The sequence below is a fragment of the Myxine glutinosa genome, chromosome 13 (assembly GCF_964187855.1).
Source record: "Myxine glutinosa chromosome 13, kmMyxGlut1.1, whole genome shotgun sequence".
NCBI classification, from domain to species: domain Eukaryota; kingdom Metazoa; phylum Chordata; class Myxini; order Myxiniformes; family Myxinidae; genus Myxine; species Myxine glutinosa.
In genome coordinates this window covers 47,559,476-47,578,527 of record NC_136273.1, presented here as the reverse complement: position 1 = coordinate 47,578,527, position 19,052 = coordinate 47,559,476, and the positions used below count along the sequence as shown (strand labels likewise).

At 46.1% G+C, this 19,052-nt stretch overlaps 2 protein-coding genes across 2 annotated transcripts in view; both read right to left on the bottom strand.

Annotated features, from left to right (window-relative positions):
• Positions 1-1,049: 1,049 nt before the first annotated feature.
• On the bottom strand, positions 1,050-13,392 carry LOC137438357 (uncharacterized). The gene is made up of 4 exons (XM_068133474.2): positions 13,301-13,392; positions 5,090-5,422; positions 3,813-3,913; positions 1,050-3,376 (listed from the first exon to the last, which is right to left on the bottom strand). Exons 1-4 carry the CDS (start codon positions 13,339-13,341, stop codon positions 2,265-2,267), a joined length of 1,587 nt encoding a protein of 528 aa, XP_067989575.2. The 5' UTR covers positions 13,342-13,392; the 3' UTR covers positions 1,050-2,264.
• A 1,604-nt stretch (positions 13,393-14,996) lies between these two features.
• Positions 14,997-19,052, bottom strand: part of C13H1orf21 (chromosome 13 C1orf21 homolog) — a 38,813-nt gene continuing 34,757 nt past the window's right edge. The window contains exons 4-6 of the mRNA XM_068134383.2: positions 18,884-18,951; positions 18,728-18,788; positions 14,997-16,233 (exon numbers count right to left, since the gene is read on the bottom strand). Of these exons, the coding sequence (XP_067990484.1) occupies positions 16,195-16,233; positions 18,728-18,788; positions 18,884-18,951 (168 nt within the window). The 3' untranslated portion in view covers positions 14,997-16,194. The remainder of the gene's footprint in view (positions 16,234-18,727; positions 18,789-18,883; positions 18,952-19,052) is intronic.

Below are 19,052 nucleotides of genomic sequence, written 5' to 3'. Positions count from 1 at the left end.
CGAAGCGGCCGCACTTCGTGTGCATTACCCTCTTCCCCCCTTCCCCGAACGAATGAGGGCCCTTGTCTGGGATTCTTCTGGGAAAATAGGTAAGGCCATTAAGATTCTTCGCTTTGTCCATGTTTTGTAAATACTGTGAATAAATACTGTGTTTGGTTTCCAACCTGGCCGTCATCGTCCTTTCCCATATTGACCTAGCATCGCCCCGAATTGAAACCGCTCAATCGGGTTCGATAGTGTTAACGGCACGAGTTACGCGACGCACAACCGCTCGGGCGTCCAGGATCAGCGTGACTCGTGCGGGGTTCAGTCCCCGTTCTCACAGCTGCGTGTGTCTGAAGATATTCGGGTGGTGACCGTTAACCCTTCCACGTGTAGCTGCGGGCTCGGCGGTTGGAGTTGCCTAGCAACCCGTCCACGACGAGTACAGTAGTTGTGGTTGGCGGCCTCGTGGACCCGGAGTTCGAGGGGGAGCAGGGCTTAAACCCCCCTCAGTACGTCGACGAATCCGGGATCCGCAACAATATATATCTACACATCAGTATTGCTCTAGAAAGGTTCATATAAAGGGGCAGCCTACATATACAGGTTAAAACCCATCCGTACGTAAAGTTTTCTGTGTACTGTACCTTGAAAACGAAAACACATAAGATAATGTGCATGTGTGTGAAATCTAATTTGTTAAATTTTTTTTAAAGTTTGCATGTGTTGTGTACCATTCAATTGCAGATATGTTGGGTGTGATGTGTTCTTCGGGACAAGCGTTGGACAAGCGCGATGTGTGTACACATTATAGGCAACAATTGGATTGGATGAAAGAATTGTACACATGTGCCGTGCAGACTATTTTACCAATCCCTTTTGGACCGTAATTGCACATTACATAAACTTGCAAGTATTGTCATTGCAGACATATTGAACAAACGTGATATGTATATGATGAACACTGATGATAAACTAGAACGGCATTTGGTAGAGAACATACCTCTGCCAGGTGAACAGTTTACGTTTTGTATCCTAGAGTAGACCAGAAAAGTAGACCAGAAAATCACAATACAGAATCACATTTAATCAAAATCATCCGTTCACAACTTTTTGAGATATCCTGCTTTGTATCGTTTTTGGCCCTATCTCCCAATGGTGAAAAATCACTTTAAAAATTCTACTAGCCAGATCCGGATCCAGATCTTCACCAAAATGTAATCGATTCTTCCTTGTCACACACATAGACAGTGGGCCAAGCCTCCAAAATCTGTCTAGTTTTTGACTTTCGTGGCCCACCTCTGGTATCTACCTGAAATTTTGCAAAGATTTAGATAAAAAATCACTGAGAAAGAATTCACAACTCGTCAGTGCAAAAAGTTGCACATTAATTTAGTTATGCTAATTAGCAAAACATATAGCGCCATCTTGTGCCCATTCTGATACAGCTGTGTATTACTCTTGAAATTCTGATGTCTTTGTATTCATAGGGATACTACATGGCTGTGGGTGATTGATATGGGGCCACTCCCTCTCTCTCTCTCACACACACACACACACACACACACACACACACACACACACACACACACACACACACACACACACACACACACACACACACACACACACACGTGTAAATAAAGTAATGAATCTACTCCTCATCCGAGTCTTCTTGATAGGAATCAAACTCTTTATAACAATACATGTACAGTTTTGGCAATCGACCCTCCTAAGAGATTTGTATAGAATATGCCAACATGATAACAGTCCACTCTTGCAAATAAAAAAGAAATATAATGTAAAAAATGTATTCACAAAAATTATAATCTTGTTGCAATACATTTACTCTGCATTCCTGCATAGGAAAAGTGGAACCTGTACTAATGATGATATCCTAAAGTAATACACATCTAAGGATGAGTACAAATATCGCCCTTATCTTGCAAAACCAATTTTTACATTTTCAACACTATTCATTTACAACACTGAACAATGTGGCGTCACACATACTTATGACATGGTCACTGTGTCCTGAAGCATCTACTCCTCATCTGATTCTTCTTCATCAGAATCAAACTCTTTCGTAGTAATAGAGTTTCTGCAGTTGACACACTTGCAAAGATCTGTACATGACACACCATGATGTCGACAAGAACATCTTCCTTTGCCTGTACCAGATGGCTTCTCACAGTTCGTTTTCTTGCATGAACAATATGTCAGTTCAAGCAAGCTGCTCGGTGCTGGAGGCAGATCACCCCAGTTGATGTCTAATTCATCATCTACAACTTTCCATCCATGTCCATTTGGCGAGGGATGGCGAGGGATGTGTGTTTAGGTAGAAGTATTCTTCCTTTTGCTTTGAGATACATCATATCCTGGGCAACTGACAGCAGACGATGATGCAGTTCATCAGGAACATGAACTACACCAGATTCTCTGGGCTCACTGCTTGCTCCTGTCATCCATGCGAGAAAGTTGTAAAGTTCTGTGGGAACTATCTCCTTTGCCTTCTCCAATGTGGTATCGGCAGCAGTGGGAGGCCATTCGATAGGGTTTGGTGCATTATTGATGCTCTCTTGCAGGATTTGGGCTGCATGAAACATATCTCTAAGGTGATGAGAGGTCGACCCTCCTGGTTGGTTTTCATCCACAATTTCACAACACTCACTATCTCCACTGGACAGATCTTTAACAACATCTTCAACCACCTCTTCAACACAAAGGGATTCGACAAACACAATGTCACTCTCTATTTGTCTTGATGGTCTGCCAAAACACAAAACAGGATGTGATCTTTTCAATCTTGCCTTCAAGCGGCCCGTCTTGTAAGATGAAGCATCAGTGTTCTCTAATTCTCGTACCTCCTTGATGAACAGCTGATATAGTTTGGAAAGTCTCAAGATCTCCTTGCCTCGGATGATTCGCTCCTCAATGACTTTTTTGCAGAAACTGATATATGACTTCTCATACATTTGTTGCTGATATTCTTGCTTGCTTATTTCTATAGACTTAGCAAGAACCTTAATATATCTAAGATAGCATGATTTATGATATCTAGCTTCAAGAGCTACAAGATCCTTGTCCCTACAGTGCAGTAATAATGCTTCATCTTGCTTAATAATGGCAGCAGTTACTAACTGCCCACCTTGTTTGGTCTCACATTGAACTAATTTCTCTACTTTTCTTTTACCAGTGCGTTGTTCTTTGATGTACTGTGTGCTTTTGCAGATGATGCATTGCACTGGGAGGACATGCTTTCGATCCAGCTGCCGAGCTTCTGTCTGTTGACCATCACTAACATGTATGTTGGACCGAAGCAGTCTCTTGGGGGCTGGGTCAGGTGGTTCATCATGAGGGGAATCATCCGAGCCTGCTTGGGTCTTGTCAGCTTCTGTGAAATGAAAAAAAAACCCTGTATACTACCCAGAATTATATGTCTAATTACATAAATCTGATAAAATGACTAAATAAATATTCTAATGGTCACAAATGAATACTGGTGGCCTTTATTGTGTCCCAAACAATGTTTAAGTCTTATTAATAAGTTTGAAAATTTCACTCCACTGCTTGAGATAGATATTGTAATAATCATGTTCAATACAAGGGTAAAAGCACACTGGAATGCGATCCTGAACTCAACCTCTACGAACATGTTTAATGAAATGAATGACATTTGCATTGCATGCATTACAATTATTAAGTTGAAACTGTCAGATTACTTTTACAAATAACGCATTCAATTATTTATCATTATTTGCTCTTTTATGCCTAAACAAAAATAAAATGTTGAACAAGATTTAATATTACCAGCTTTCGATTGGCATTACCTTTCTTCCTCCTGTATCTGGCGATTGCTCGATTGATCGTTGTTATGTTACAAAAATGACGATAGCACTCGGCATGATAACCTGGAGTACAATGCTGCCTCCTGATAAGGGAGAACATAGGATTTGCACAGGAGTAGTTACTTCTTTCCATATAATGAAAACAAAATAAGGCAATGATATACACTCATCACTTTATCTTATTTAGTAGTTAGTATGGAAAATAAGCAAGAGTGCAGATTACATTTTTTACATTTTTTTTTTTTTTTTGAAAAGAGCGTGTAAAATGAACATGCAGGTTTCTTATGAGCACATTCATGTTGAGAATCATACTGAATTACACCTGTATATATTTTTATATGTAAATTCAAGATGGCACACACATGTACAGATGACAAAGAATGACAAAGATGACAAATATAAAAGAATCCCATCCAGGGCCCTGTTGCATAAAAAGTTAAACGCATGTCATATTTCGGCCAATCACATGGACTCTTATGGAGGCATTTCTGACTAGCGTTTAATTTTTTGAATTGCGTTTAAACACAAGTTTTTATGCAACAGGGCCCAGGCCCCCACGTATGTTAATTCATTGTCCTCAGCAAGAGTAACTGTCCTAAGAATTTTAGATAGAGGGGTCATACTCAGTCACAATGTCAATGACCAAGGAAAGCGGGAGAGAGCGAGAGAGCGAGAGAGAGCGAGAGCGAGAGAGAGAGAGAGAGAGAGAGAGAGAGAGGAGAGAGAGAGAGAGAGAGAGAGAGAGAGAGAGAGACAAAAAAGCAACAAGTCAATGTATTGAAGAAGCCACTATTCAGTTAGATCATGGACACATGTCATGCATGGTCAACTGGGTCATTTTTAATATGATTGAAGGATAGCAGAATTTAGAGCAGAAGACCCTAGACTAGTCCCTACGAATACATTACTGGTTACTGAACTTAAGACGTAGAACGTCCGCGTCAAAAGCCTCACTCGTAGCTAAGCTAGTACTAGTAGGGTCTAGTACTATTACGAACAATAACTAAGTAATACAATACGAGTACAGACTACAGTAGTAAAGGTGTCACACTCACATCAGTCACACAGAGTCACATTCACACAATCTTCAGTCCTCACAGTAAAAAACAAACTAATAATAACATTTTACAACCAGATTACTAGTCGTCATGAAAACAGGTCTGAAAATGACAGTTAGATTCTTTAGTATAGTAATCGCCGAGTGTTGATTTTGACCATTGTGTCAATTCGTTTAACGGTAGAAAGGAGATCATGTGTACCTTCCAGATGTCTCACATTCATCAGCACTGGCCGCGGCATCGGCAGCTGCAATCCCCACGCCGGTACCGAGGCCCAGCCTGTGCTGGCTGTGTTGTTGTACTTGTCGCGCCTTGACAGCGACCTTACTTTCGGGGCTTCCTTCCAGTTCAATCCACTTAGCAGCACATTCCTGAAATTTCTTAACGCTTTTCTCACTAAATGAAATTACTTTGCTGTGGGTGTTGATGACATGCATACAACAGAACCCCGAAGAACTGTCTTCAGAATCTTCGGCAGCACTAGCATCAGACGACATGTACGCCGCCATGACAGCTAGTGAGTTTACAGCTCGCCTGAAACGACACGCGTGATTGGTTGATGAACGTGGTGATGTATGTCAAATGTGCTGTGATTGGGCAATGTTTATTAAAAAATTGTCACAATTTCGTGTTTTTTCCATAATTTAAAAAAATGTGCAGGTTTTGTGCTTGACGAGTTTCAGATATGATTTCTGTAATATTTTCACACAGCATATTATAAATACAGGTAGATACACGAGGTGGGTCACGAAACTAAACAAAACGGGCGCTCGGCCCACGGTCTACTAGTACTAGTTCTGCAATGGAATAGAAAAGTAATATTATGTTTGGCATTTTAATATTTTACAGAAAAATGAAGAACCACGAAGAGGTCCCTTTGAAACCAAGAGATTGTATCTGCATTGAAAATACATTTACTTCTTCATGCAGGTGTATGAATCAAATTGGCACCTTTTTAAATGAACTTTTCTGGAGCATTACCTGGTTCCTCCTAAGAACACAAGGGTAGTCCGGCATGTACACGGGATATTTTTTTGAATGTCCCTTCCTTTCTATACTTTGCCAAATGGCACATACCATATATAGGAACCTTTTCTATGCCCCTGGCATTTTCCCAAGAATGGGTACGTTTTTTGTGCAAGTCCTTCACGAACCTGCTGTCCATGCTTGATGTTCGACTACAGGTGGCACAGGAATGTGGAATTTATTGGTTCCATGGTTTAGTATTCACCGTTTCCGCATTGTTTGTTTGCTTTCGGCTCCCAATATATAAATATATAATTATATATTATGATATCTCAAAAAGTTGGAGACGGATTATCACAAAACGTGGTGGATGAGTTGGGTAGATGACGAGAAGAAGCCGATTAGATTTTGGGTCAGGTCTGAATCCAGATCTGGCCTATCAGTGGGTACAAAACGTAAAGTGTTCGTCTAGCACAGGTATGCTCTCCATGGAATGCCCTTCTAGTTGAGCTATGTTTCGCTTTTCAGCACCGATGGCGTCGTTTCGTTTTATTCTTGCGACAGGTGTTCTCATTTAAAAACTGCACCGTTCTGCCCGTGCGCACGGGTTGGTCCATTTACTCATGAGGGGTGTTTTGTCATTGTATAATAAATTATAGTGTGGATTTGCTAGACAATACCGATATATTTTAACATGAGGAATTGTAAAAACTAGAGGTTCCAGGGAACCTGAACTCAACTGGTCTATATCAATATGGTTAAAATATGCATAACAGAACCACAAACTATATAGTTTATATGTGCTAAAAATATATGACAAAAATAGGTTTTTCAATATGGCCGCCCTGCCGCACCCATTTTTGGGCGTGCAACACCCAAATGCAATCCCAAACTAGTTTATGTCTTAAAGATGCTGCGTAACAAGTTTCAACAAATTTAATCAATATTTGTGACTTTTAGAGCGTAGACGTCGAATTGTTTACAGACGACAGACAGACAGACAGACAGACAGACGGACCACGGACGACGGACACTGGGTGTCGACAAAAACTTAGCTGGACATAGTCCAGTTGAGTTAAAAATGCATTGTGATTATTGTTGCATTTGTATACATTAAACGTAGTTATTATTCCACTTAACCGAGCTGCTTTTCTACTAATACTAACCTCACCCATCACCCCCTAATTTTCTAATAGTCCTGGCTAGTTAAACATCTTCGGAAAAAGGTTTAAAAAAAAAAATCGATTCATCACGTGACAATACATTCTTTACTCGAGATTGAGCATTCCCTTTACGCCGTGCTTATCACCACTCACAAGGTGATTTGTTTTGTCGGCAAAGTGATACCCCAAATCGATCCCATCTCGGAAGATTATGAACCACCATCGGTGATCACTCGTTATCTCTCATCTCTCGTGATCTCGGGTTGCATGACCTCATTGAGGGTGGGGGGCGGGGGGGGGGGCTATGGTGGGGGGACTAGGGGGTGATGGGGCTAGGGTGGGGGGACTATGGTGGGGCACTATGGTGGGGGAACTACGGTGGGGGACTATGGTGGGGGGACTAGGGGGTGAGGGGGCTAGGGTGGGGGAACAAGGGTGGGGGAATTAGGGTGGGGGACTATGGTGGAGGGACTAGGGTGAAGGGCTAGGGTGGGGGGACTATGGTGGGGGAACAAGGGTGGGGGAATTAGGGTGGGGGACTATGGTGGAGGGACTAGGGTGAAGGGCTAGGGTGGGGGGACTATGGTGGGGCACTATGGTGGGGGAACTACGGTGGGGGACTATGGTGGGGGGACTAGGGGTGGGGGACTAGGGGGTGAGGGGGCTAGGGTGGGGGAACAAGGGTGGGGGAATTAGGGTGGGGGACTATGGTGGAGGGACTAGGGTGAAGGGCTAGGGCGGGGGGACTATGGTGGGGGGACTAGGGGTGGGGGACTAGGGGGTGATGGGGCTAGGGTGGGGAAACAAGGGTGGGGGACTATGGTGGGGGAATTATGGTGGAGAACTATGGTGGGGGGACTAGGGTGAAGGGCTAGGGTGGGGGGACTATGGTGGGGCACTATGGTGGGGGAACTACGGTGGGGGACTATGGTGGGGGGACTAGGGGTGGGGGACTAGGGGGTGAGGGGCTAGGGTGGGGGAATTAGGGTGGGGGACTATGGTGGAGGGACTAGGGTGAAGGGCTAGGGTGGGGGGACTATGGTGGGGCACTATGGTGGGGGAACTAGGGTGGGGGACTATGGTGGGGGGGACTAGGGGGTGGGACTGGGGTGGGGGAACTAGGGTGGGGGACTATGGTGGGGGGACTAGTGTGAAGGGCTAGGGTGGGGGGACTAGTGTGAAGGGTTAGGGTGGGGGGACTAGGGGTGGAGGACTAGGGTGGGGGGCGATTAGGGGGTGACGGGCTAAGGTGGGGGGCCTGTGGGGGTGGGACTATGGTGGGGGAACTATGGTGGGGGACTATGGTGGGGGGGACTAGGGGGGTGGGACTAGGGTGGGGGGCGAGGGTGAATGGCTAGGGTGGGGGGGGACTATGCTGGGGGAACTAGGGTGGGGGACTAGGGGGGAGGGACTATGGTGGGAGAACTAGGGTGGGGGACTATGGTGGGAGGACTAGGATGAAGGGCTAGGGTGAGGGAACTATGGTGGGGGAACTAGGGTGGGGGGACTAGGGGGTGGGGGACTAGGAGCGGGGGGGACTAGGGTGGGGGGACTAGGTGTGGGGGGACTAGAGGTGGAGGACTAGGGTGGGGGGACTAGGGACGTGGTACTATGGTGGGGGGACTAGGGGGGTGGGACTATGGTGGGGGGCACTAGGGTGGGGGACTATGGTGGGGGGACTAGGGGGTGGGACTATGGTGGGGGAACTAGGGTGGGGGACTATGGTGGGGGGACGAGGGTGAAGGGCTAGGGTGGGGGGACTATGGTGGGGGGACTAGCGGTGGGGGACTAGGGGGTGATGGGGCTAGGGTGGGGAAACAAGGGTGGGGGACTATGGTGGGGGAATTATGGTGGAGAACTATGGTGGGGGGACTAGGGTGAAGGGCTAGGGTGGGGGGACTATGGTGGGGCACTATGGTGGGGGAACTACGGTGGGGGACTATGGTGGGGGGACTAGGGGTGGGGGACTAGGGGGTGAGGGGGCTAGGGTGGGGGAATTAGGGTGGGGGACTATGGTGGAGGGACTAGGGTGAAGGGCTAGGGTGGGGGGACTATGGTGGGGCAACTAGGGTGGGGGACTATGGTGGGGGGGACTAGGGGGTGGGACTGGGGTGGGGGAACTAGGGTGGGGGACTATGGTGGGGGGACTAGTGTGAAGGGCTAGGGTGGGGGGACTAGGGGTGGAGGACTAGGGTGGGGGGCGATTAGGGGGTGACGGGCTACGGTGGGGGGACTGGGGGGTGGGACTATGGTGGGGGAACTATGGTGGGGGACTATGGTGGGGGGGACTAGGGGGGTGGGACTAGGGTGGGGGGTGAGGGTGAATGGCTAGGGTGGGGGGGACTATGCTGGGGGAACTAGGGTGGGGGACTATGGTGGGGGGACTAGGGGTGAGGGACTATGGTGGGAGAACTAGGGTGGGGGACTATGGTGGGGGGACTAGGATGAAGGGCTAGGGTGTGGGAACTGTGGTGGGGGAACTAGGGTGGGGGGATTAGGGGGTGGGGGACTAGGAGCGGGGGGGACTAGGGTGGGGGGACTAGGTGTGGGGGGACTAGGGGTGGAGGACTAGGGTGGGGGGACTAGGGGCGTGGTACTATGGTGGGGGGACTAGGTGTGGGGAGACTAGGGTGGGGGGACTAGGGAGTGAGGGGCTAAGGTGGGGGGACTAGGGGGGTGGGACTATGGTGGGGGGCACTAGGGTGGGGGACTATGGTGGGGGGACTAGGGGGTGGGACTATGGTGGGGGACCTAGGGTGGGGGACTATGGTGGGGGGACGAGGGTGAAGGGCTAGGGTGAGGGGACTATGGTGGGGGAATTATGGTGGGGGACTAGGAGGTGAGGGGCTAGGGTGGGGGACTAGGTGGGGGGGGGATACTATGGTGGGGGGACTATGTGTGGGAGAACAATGGTGGGGGGGGTATGGTGGGGGAACTAGGGTGGGGGGGGGAGTACGTGTGGGGGAACAAGGGTGGGGGACTATGGTGGGGGAACGAGGGTGGGAGGACTCGGGTGACAGATATTCACCGGTCGATCTCCCAGTGAGGACGCCATGACCAGGTAAGAGGGGGTTTAGTATGTCGAAGCCTCGAGTAACCAATTACTCCCTCACAGTATTTTTTATATCTTCTTCTTCTTCTCTCCTATGCAGCACACGTGTGACTGTGAGTAACATCATTGGCTGGAGGCACGGCTGTGCCCGCTGACCTTTTCAACTCTCAAACTGCTCTTGCATCCACAATGGACAAAGAGTATGTGCCAGTTCCTGCTGCGCTGAATGTGAGTCAAAAACACGTGTCTCCTGGTGGAATCAACAGAACCTTTTGAAATCCTTATTTCATTCCGTTCTCTTGTAAATGGGAGCTACTGATATACGCAATCTATCTTTATCTCCACCCGACCAAAAGAAAAACATCACCAGCTTAAATAATGCTCCATCTATTTATTTCGCGTACAAAATGGCGGAATTTTAACTCGTGCCCCCCTTACAGTATGCCCCCGAAATGTCCCTCTCCCTTTCCTTCTCCCGCCACTCCTTCCATCCCTATAATTATGGGTTTATTTTTAATGCTTTTCCTTTTACCCCAACCCACCATCCCGGATATAGTATGCTCGTTAAACCAGTTGAATGGCCATTGAGGTCACCATGCTGTTTGACCCCACCGACCACTTCCATTGATGCATCTTTATATACTTGCTTGCTTTATATACGAGCCAACGCCAATTCAAATGAAAACTACAATTTGAGAGCAAATTGGTGGAACTCAGCAGTAATTCTGCGCGTGCGCACGTGCGTGTGTGTGTCTCTGTGTGTGTGTGTGTGTTATTGTGTGTCTCTGTGTGTGTCTGTGTCAGTGTTTGTGTGTGTGTGTGTGTGTGTGTGTGTGTGTGTGTGTGTGTGTTTGTGTCTGTGTGTGTTTGTGTGTCATTGTGTGTTTATGTCTGTGTGTGTCAGTGTGTGTGTGTGTGTGTTGTTGGTTGTTGTTTCCATTTGTGGGTTTCAGGAGGTGGATCGGAGTCCTCCCAGGACCCAGGACATCTATCTCCGCTTCGTTAAAGGATCACGGTTCATGGACCAAGCTGTTCAACTTTTCAGAGTTTTGTTCCAAGGGATTGTCATCTTTTCAGGATCGTCACCGAACCCCGGATTGTCTCCAGTTGTCGTTCATTTGTGGTAATATTCCCAGGGATGGTTTTTTAAATCTCAGTGAGGTTCTTCTTCATCATTCCTGTTGCTCCCATTATCACTGGAACAATTTCGATGCTGTTCAGCTTCCAAGATCTCTTGACCTCATTTTTGAGGTCCTGGTGTTTGGTCATTTTCTTGATTTCTGCGTTGTTTAGGCCAAAATTATTGGGTACTGATATCTCAATCAGCATTGCTGTCTTTTCTTTTTTGTTCCTGAGTAAAATGTCCGGACGCAATGCTTTGTTTTCTACGTTCACGCTCGATTAAATCATCAGGTCGTACATGAGCATGACGATCTCATTTTCAATGATTGCCCTTGGTTCGTGTTTCCATGAGTTTTCTGGTTCTGGGATGTTAAAATTTTGCAGATATGCCAACGAATCATTTTGCATGCTTTGTTTTGCCGTTGTGTGTAAAGTTGTTCTGATAGTTTTTTGCATCCAGGTGACTCGCAGGTGACTCGTACTTTCTGTTTTTGTCTTGCAAATTCTACACTAGGGAATCTGTCCCACAATCTTTTTAAATCCATTGGTGTAGTGTCCTTGATCTCGGGCATTTATTATGATTCGTTCGCCGTCCCAGTTGAGCTGACCTCTTCTTAGCCATTCCAATGAGCCTTCTTTGTCTATCCCCACTCTGTCCAATTCTTTTTTTGTATTTTCCTCCTCTTTTGTCATTCTCCCAGTTGTTGGTGTATATTTCTTGATATTTCTTTTTATATGTTTATTTTGTCTTTTATGCAATTGTTGGGGCTGTATTTGTTGCCGTTTTATTTTCCTGCGCGGCATCTTCTATTTGCATCTGTTTTTTTTTTTTTATTCTTTGCAAGTTGAGTTTGGGATATTTTTTCAGGTTTGTTGCGTTTATGTTTGTTTACAATGTGAATCCGATGGTCTGTTGAGCATTTCACACACTCAGCTAGTCCAACACTATTCCATTGATGGTGTGCATGTGTGTGTGCCAGACAGTCTGCCACTCAGGGCCCGACAGACTGTGAAAACGCATCAAATGATATTACCCTTTATTCACAAAGGAGAGAGAACGATTGCCTGTCATGGGCGTTATTAAAGTTTGTGAGGCTTGTTAATGACGTGTCTACTTGAGAAATGAAGTGCACTCTTTTTCATCAATGACTAATTTGGGACACTACTGTATAATTCCAATTATTTTGTAAATATGCTCCTCCAACCCTCATTTCCCCCAACGTCTCGCATTACCCCCCACTCATATCTCGATTAAACAACCACCGAGGGTAAGGCACATGACATGTTGAACACTAAGTGGTCTTCATGCAGGACTACGCAGGCTCTAAATGCCTTCCGAGAAAGAGAGAGAAGAAAGGAGGCTCAGAGAGGAGGAGGAGGCGGGTGGAGTGGGGGTAACAGTCGGTGTCACCACTGAGCCCTGCAGCAGAATCAGAGGGAATTGGGCCACGTGATCACATCCTGCAGAAACATGTTTCATGAAAGGAGAAAAACCTGAGCGGTCATCACCTGACAATAAACGAACAGGTGGAAGGTGAAGGCTGATTTTTACACCCATATTTACACCCTGACTTTTGATCGTTTCTGTGGCTAAGAACCCATGCCAGACAGTTGGTGGAGCATTACTGCCTAGCAGCCATGGGGGAATCGAACCAACACTGCACCAAGGCTTTTAGCCATTCGACCCAGTGGCTCAACTCAGCTTCCTCGATCAATATTTTCCTTTTCTGGTCCTATTATTCTCTTTCTTCCTCAATTTGTACCAAATTGAGCTGAACTTACAAGACTGCAGTGTTTATGCCTCATGTGCCCGGTTGTACCCAACTATAAAGGTTGGCAATGAATACAAAGCGACCTTCTCCTCTACGCAAGTGTACAGGTTGTGTTAAAGATGTTTGACTTGTTTGGCTCAAAAAAGATTGCACAAATATGGCGAATTAAATCACATTTCTTGAGAAAACAAGGAAATAACGGAAAAGGAGATTTAACTCCCATCATAATTCCAGAACTTGGGAAATAAACTGGCATTTTCCTGTTTTGCCATATGTGAGAATTGAAGTCAAATTTTCTGTATATTCCCAGTTTTGCAGGATTCAGAAGAGCACTAACCTTTCACGTGGATCCACAGGTTGTGGTTGACTCAAATCCATGTGCTGCTGCCTGTAAAGCACCAACCAAAAGCAAATGAAGCTTCGTTCAAAAGTTTCAGCTGAAAAACAAAATGGCGAGGGAACATGATATCCCTCTTGGTCACATTGGAATCCATCTCATTGCACTGGGATTTGAAAATTTTAACACCAATTCCAAGTTAATGTCCTCACTCAAAAGGGTTTTGACACTTTCAATCCCCAAAAAGCTTAAATGGACCAAGCTGAGATCATACACGGTATGTTCCAATTCCCATCTGCCTCAAGGGCTGGCCGAAGGTGAGATAAGGTACAGTCTGATCCAACTCCCATTTGATCAAAGGTTGGACCACACATGGCTTGCTTAACCTCCCATCTGCCTAAGTGGTGGATTAAACGAAAATCATGCATGGTGTATTCCAACTCTCATCTTCAAGTGCTCAACCAAGCCAAGATCATGGATAATGTGTTCAAACTCCCATCTGCCTCACGTGCTGGACCAATTGAGATCATACATGGTGTGCTCAAACTCCCATCTGCCTCACGTGCTGGACCAAATGAGATCATACATGGTGTGCTCAAACTCCCATCTGCATCATGTGCTGGACCAATTGAGATCATGCATGGTGTGCTCAAACTCCCATCTGCCTCAAGTGCTGGACCAATTGAGATCATGCATGGTGTGCTCAAACTCCCATCTGCCTCACGTGCTGGACCAATTGAGATCATGCATGGTGTGCTCGGACTCCTATCTACCTCAAGTGCTGGACCAATTGAGATCATGCATGGTGTGCTCGGACTCCCATCTACCTCAAGTGCTGGACCAATTGAGATCATGCATGGTGTGCTCCAACTCCCATCTGCCTCACGTGCTGGACCAATTGAGATCATGCATGGTGTGCTCGAACTCCCATCTGCCTCACGTGCTGGACCAATTGAGATCATGCATGGTGTGCTCCAACTCCCATCTGCCTCACGTGCTGGACCAATTGAGATCATGCATGGTGTGCTCCAACGCCCATTTACCTCAAGTGCTGGACCAATTGAGATCATGCATGGTGTGCTCCAACTCCCATCTGCCTCACGTGCTGGACCAATTCAGATCATGCAATGTGTGCTCCAACACCCATCTGCCTCACGTGCTGGACCAATTGAGATCATGCATGGTGTGCTCCAACTCCCATCTGCCTCACGTGCTCGACCAATTGAGATTATGCATGGTGTGCTCCAACTCCCATCTACCTCAAGTGCTGGACCAATTAAGATCATGCATGGTGTGCTCCAACACCCATCTGCCTCACGTGCTGGACCAATTGAGATCATGCATGGTGTGCTCCAACGCCCATCTACCTCAAGTGCTGGACCAATCGAGATCATACATGGTGTGCTCCAACTCCCATCTGCCTGAAGGGTGTTTTTATTTGTCTTGTAATGAAGGCTTATGGGGGAGCTTGTACATTTAACAAGCACACCACAAATACATCGATAGTGTTCTTTTACATGAATATGCAATGAACAAACATTGTATATGGTTTTAAACCTCAGGGCCTTGCAATGCGAGCCAGGAGTTGAGATGGAGATGCGAACAGGTATTCAGATCAAACGCGATGCAAGATGGAGGACAGGCGACCCAAGGAGGACAGAAAAGGTGTTACATCATTTAAAACAAACAAGAGGCATTCGATCCATGACTTTTATTATTTTCTTCCAAAAACTTACAAATAAGCACGTGTAACGTAGCGTAAGTGCACGAAGTGCACGAACCACGTTGAGTGAATGCAGCGGCTTCAGCTATCATGCATGATTATGTCGAGGCAGGTGTTGAAAAATAAATTATTTGCGCAACCCACTCGGAGCTCCACGGAATGTCACATCACCACATCCGAGGTGCGGGAAAGGAATCAAAACAGGTGCACGACAGGTGTCTTTCCGGCTCTCGTACTGGGAATGCCGAGGGGTGAAGGGAAGACATCAATATTTTGGCAGAGGGAGAAACTTACTACCACTACTAATAATAATAATAATAATAATAATAATAATAATAAAATAAAAAATCAAGGAGGAGGAGGGAGTGAAGGGTGGGGAGAGTACCATTGAAAAATAAAATACAGTTTAAAAAATATGGTATAAATTACAACAACATTCTTTAGGATAAAAACAAAGACCAGTGAGTGTCCGTGTGGCATCACAATGGAGGTTGTTGCGAACCGTACATACAATTACGAGGCATGCAATATTGGAACTGAAATGATGATGTTACGATTTTAGCAACACGCCACACCACCTTCTTCGACCGTTCGGTCATTACTATTCAAAATGGCTCTTATTCAGACGCGAATGGCTCGCAGGTGAGTGCAGAGGGCTACATCTCCCTTCACAGACTTCACTTCATGGAAGATCAAAATAAATGGGAATGGGAGCGGAATACTGAGCCTTTAAATCCAGAGCCTCTGAATCTGCATTCAGAATTCAGGGAAGCAGATGCTTTCAGGAAGTTACGAAGATTCTCTAATTAGGAAAAAAGCAAATTCACAGCATCTGATCGAAAACGTAACACTACCGGTACGCTAAACGACAACAACGAAAATGAAACAGTACCGTGTTGTTCAGGGTGTACATCAGTACATAACCCATTCACATGCAAATGCCCACTTTAATAACTGGCATTTAAAAAAAAAAAAAAAAAAATCCTAATATTTCATTCTTAAGGTGAGCGTGCCTCAACACGCTCACCTGCACACCTTTTTGTCGAATCGGTTTGTATTCCTCAAGTGATGCTTCCTGCAGCACGTGTGTGCGACAGACCACAGTTATTTACAAATGCTATACAGACATAGAGGAGGAAGAAATCAATGCCCAAGAATGCACGAAGAAAAGCTACGTCACTTCATCATCATCCGAGCAGTAATCACGACCCTGAAAGAAAAAGGTAGGGGAAAGGGGACCAGATCAGGGTTTTGTGTGGGGGGTTTAAATCACATAAAGTCAGGTCAGTAGCACAATGGCATTCACACCTTGATTCCGTCATTGACGAATGAAGATATGCATTCGCCAAATGGAAAAAAAAAAATTCAAACAAATCTAATTCTAAGGCGACGTCATCATTGTAAGCACATCCCTTGAAACTTGACAGTCAATGAAAGAAAATGTTTGCCAGTCGTGGGAGTGAATTGGACTAAACATTGAAACCATGACAAAATGTCAAGGACAATAAAAATAAATAAAAGAGCTATCTGCAATTGGACCTTGTTTGGAGACATCTTGCAAAGCAGCAGCAAACCGAACATTCAATAAAGGGACGGCATAGGTATAGGGAGTATCCCAAAGGAAGAGCGCTCAAGACATTTATCTCTATCTAGGGCTGGCAGGAGAGCTCAGTGGTAGTGCACTCGCCTTCGAAACATTTAGACAACCGACTAGACCGCTACCCTGGTCATATAGGGCGGTCTAGACGCTGGCGGTCAACCATTGAGTACCCCGTCTGCGAGATGGGACGTCAAAATTAGGTAACCGTCTACCAGTTGCTGGTGGTGGACTATGGTGCCTTTTGCAAAGAGTAGGCCATTGTGTGCCGACATTGGCAAATTTCCTGTTTTCTGGATAGGCGAAGGAGAATCACATCAGTGTAATCCTTGTCACGAGACTGCTTCAGCAGATTTGGAGCTGCCCTAAAGCAGGGCGCTAAAGAGATGAAGATGGTCAATCAGAGGTCTTTATTTTTGCATTATTGTGTTAGCTCAGAGCATTCGGAGCTAGCACAGTAATGATTCAGGAAAAATGTCTAGTGTGGGTTTGGTGTCCCTCAGAAAAGGGCAAGTTCAACTGTTTCCAGGATATTTTTGCATCAGAATTTTATATTTGGAAAACAATGAAAGGACCATTGTGCACTGGTACTCTGGCCAAAATTCCAACCTCCTGTTCCGCAGCATTACTCAATGTTGCTCGACTGGTACATCGAGGTATGGCAAGTGATGTCAAGAGAGAGAGGTCGTGTGGTTGGAACATGCAGGGTCACCAAAATTCCTTCATGCAACGATTAAGTGCACCGTTTCTGGAAATGTGCTCATCATAACTCCAATGGTTCACAGACAATTACGATAGATAGGTCATGTCAACAAAGTTAAAGCCTTAACTTGATGACGACCCCCTCCTGAATCCCCAGTATCAACTCAGTGGTTATATTTCCCATCCCCAGTCTCAACTCGGTGGTCTAACTTCCACATCCCCAGTCTCAACTCGATGGTCTAACTCCCCCATCCCGTCTCAACTCGGTGGTCTAACTCCCCCATCCCCAGTTTCAATGCGGTGGTTCGACTCCCCCATCCCCAGTCTCAACTCGGTGGTCTAACTCCTCCATCCACAGTCTCAACTCGATGGTTTAACTCCCCCATCCACAGTCTCAACTCGGTGGTTCGACTCCTCCATCCCTAGTCTCAACTCGGTGGTCTAACTCCCCCATCCCCAGTCTCAACTCGGTGGTCTAACTCCCCCATCCCCAGTCTCAACTCGGTGGTCTAACTCCCCCATCCACAGTCTCAACTCGATGGTCTAACTCCCCCATCCCGAACTCCCCCATCCCCAGTCTCAACTCGGTGGTCTAACTCCCCCATCCCCACTCTCAACTCGGTGGTCTAACTCCCCCATCCACAGTCTCAACTCGGTGGTCGAACTCCCCCATCCCCAGTCTCAACTCGGTGGTTCGACTCCTCCATCCGCACTCTCAACTCGGTGGTCTAACTCCCCCATCCCCAGTCTCAACTCGGTGGTCTAACTCCCCCATCCCCAGTCTCAACTCGGTGGTCTAACTCCCCCATCACCAGTCTCAACTCGGTGGTCTAACTCCCCCACCCCCAGTCTCAACTCGGTGATCTAGCTCCCCCATCCACAGTCTCAACTCGGTGGTTCGACTCCTCCATCCGCACTCTCAACTCGGTGGTCTAACTCCCCCATCCCCAGTCTCAACTCGATGGTCTAACTCCCCATTCCCAGTCTCAACTTGATGGTTTTTCAGGATTCACCAGTCTTTTAAAAGTGGAAATTAGATTTTGTTAAAATTCACAGTGCCATTTAAATGTTCTGAAGAACATTTCTGAACTCATTCTGACACAGGATAACCGTGATTGATAATTTAACATAAAATGTGTTGCTTTGGCAACTCCAGCTGCCAAGAGCAGAGAGCAAGACAGGCATGTCACAGCTATAATACCATATATCTGCAAGTCCATTTAAACCATGCAAGTGTGAGGCTGGTTGGCTCAGCGAATATAAAGCAATATGAAAAAATGCTGATATTTCAAGGGAAATCTAAAGTCTGACAGCCATAATAACAACAATGATGCAAAGATGTACGGGCACACGAGGCAATCTTGGAATCGGTGCTCAATAACATGCCGTGAAAACGCCTCCTTACCTTCTCTATCTTCTCATCCAACATTCTGAAGAACTCGATTTGACTCTCCGAAAGATGCAAACTGAAGAAGAAAAGGAGAGAATGTTGGGTTCATTCCCCAATTTTGTGCACGATAGAGAGGTAGTGTGAGGGCATGCCGAGTGTGAAGATCCTTACTTTGCTCTAGCTCCGTGTATTGCATTTGGAGATTCTCTGTTGATTGATTTTATGGCACCAAATATCATCTGTTACAAAAAATGGAAAACAAGGAGTTGGGACAACACAAGTACAAACAAAATGAAAAAAAAAATCCCCCCCAAAAAATACTATCAAGCAAGACCAGAAA

Bases quoted from the DNA above. Each gene is read 5' to 3' on its own strand.
- LOC137438357 (XM_068133474.2), bottom strand. From the start codon at position 13,341: ATGGATTTGAGTCAACCACAACCTGTGGATCCACGTGAAAG. The intron at 5,423-13,300 runs GTTAGTGCTCTT...GTGTCGTTTCAG, and splicing joins CCTGTGGATCCACGTGAAAG to GCGAGCTGTAAACTCACTAG. The intron at 3,377-3,812 runs GTAATGCCAATC...TTCATTTCACAG, and splicing joins CAGATACAGGAGGAAGAAAG to AAGCTGACAAGACCCAAGCA.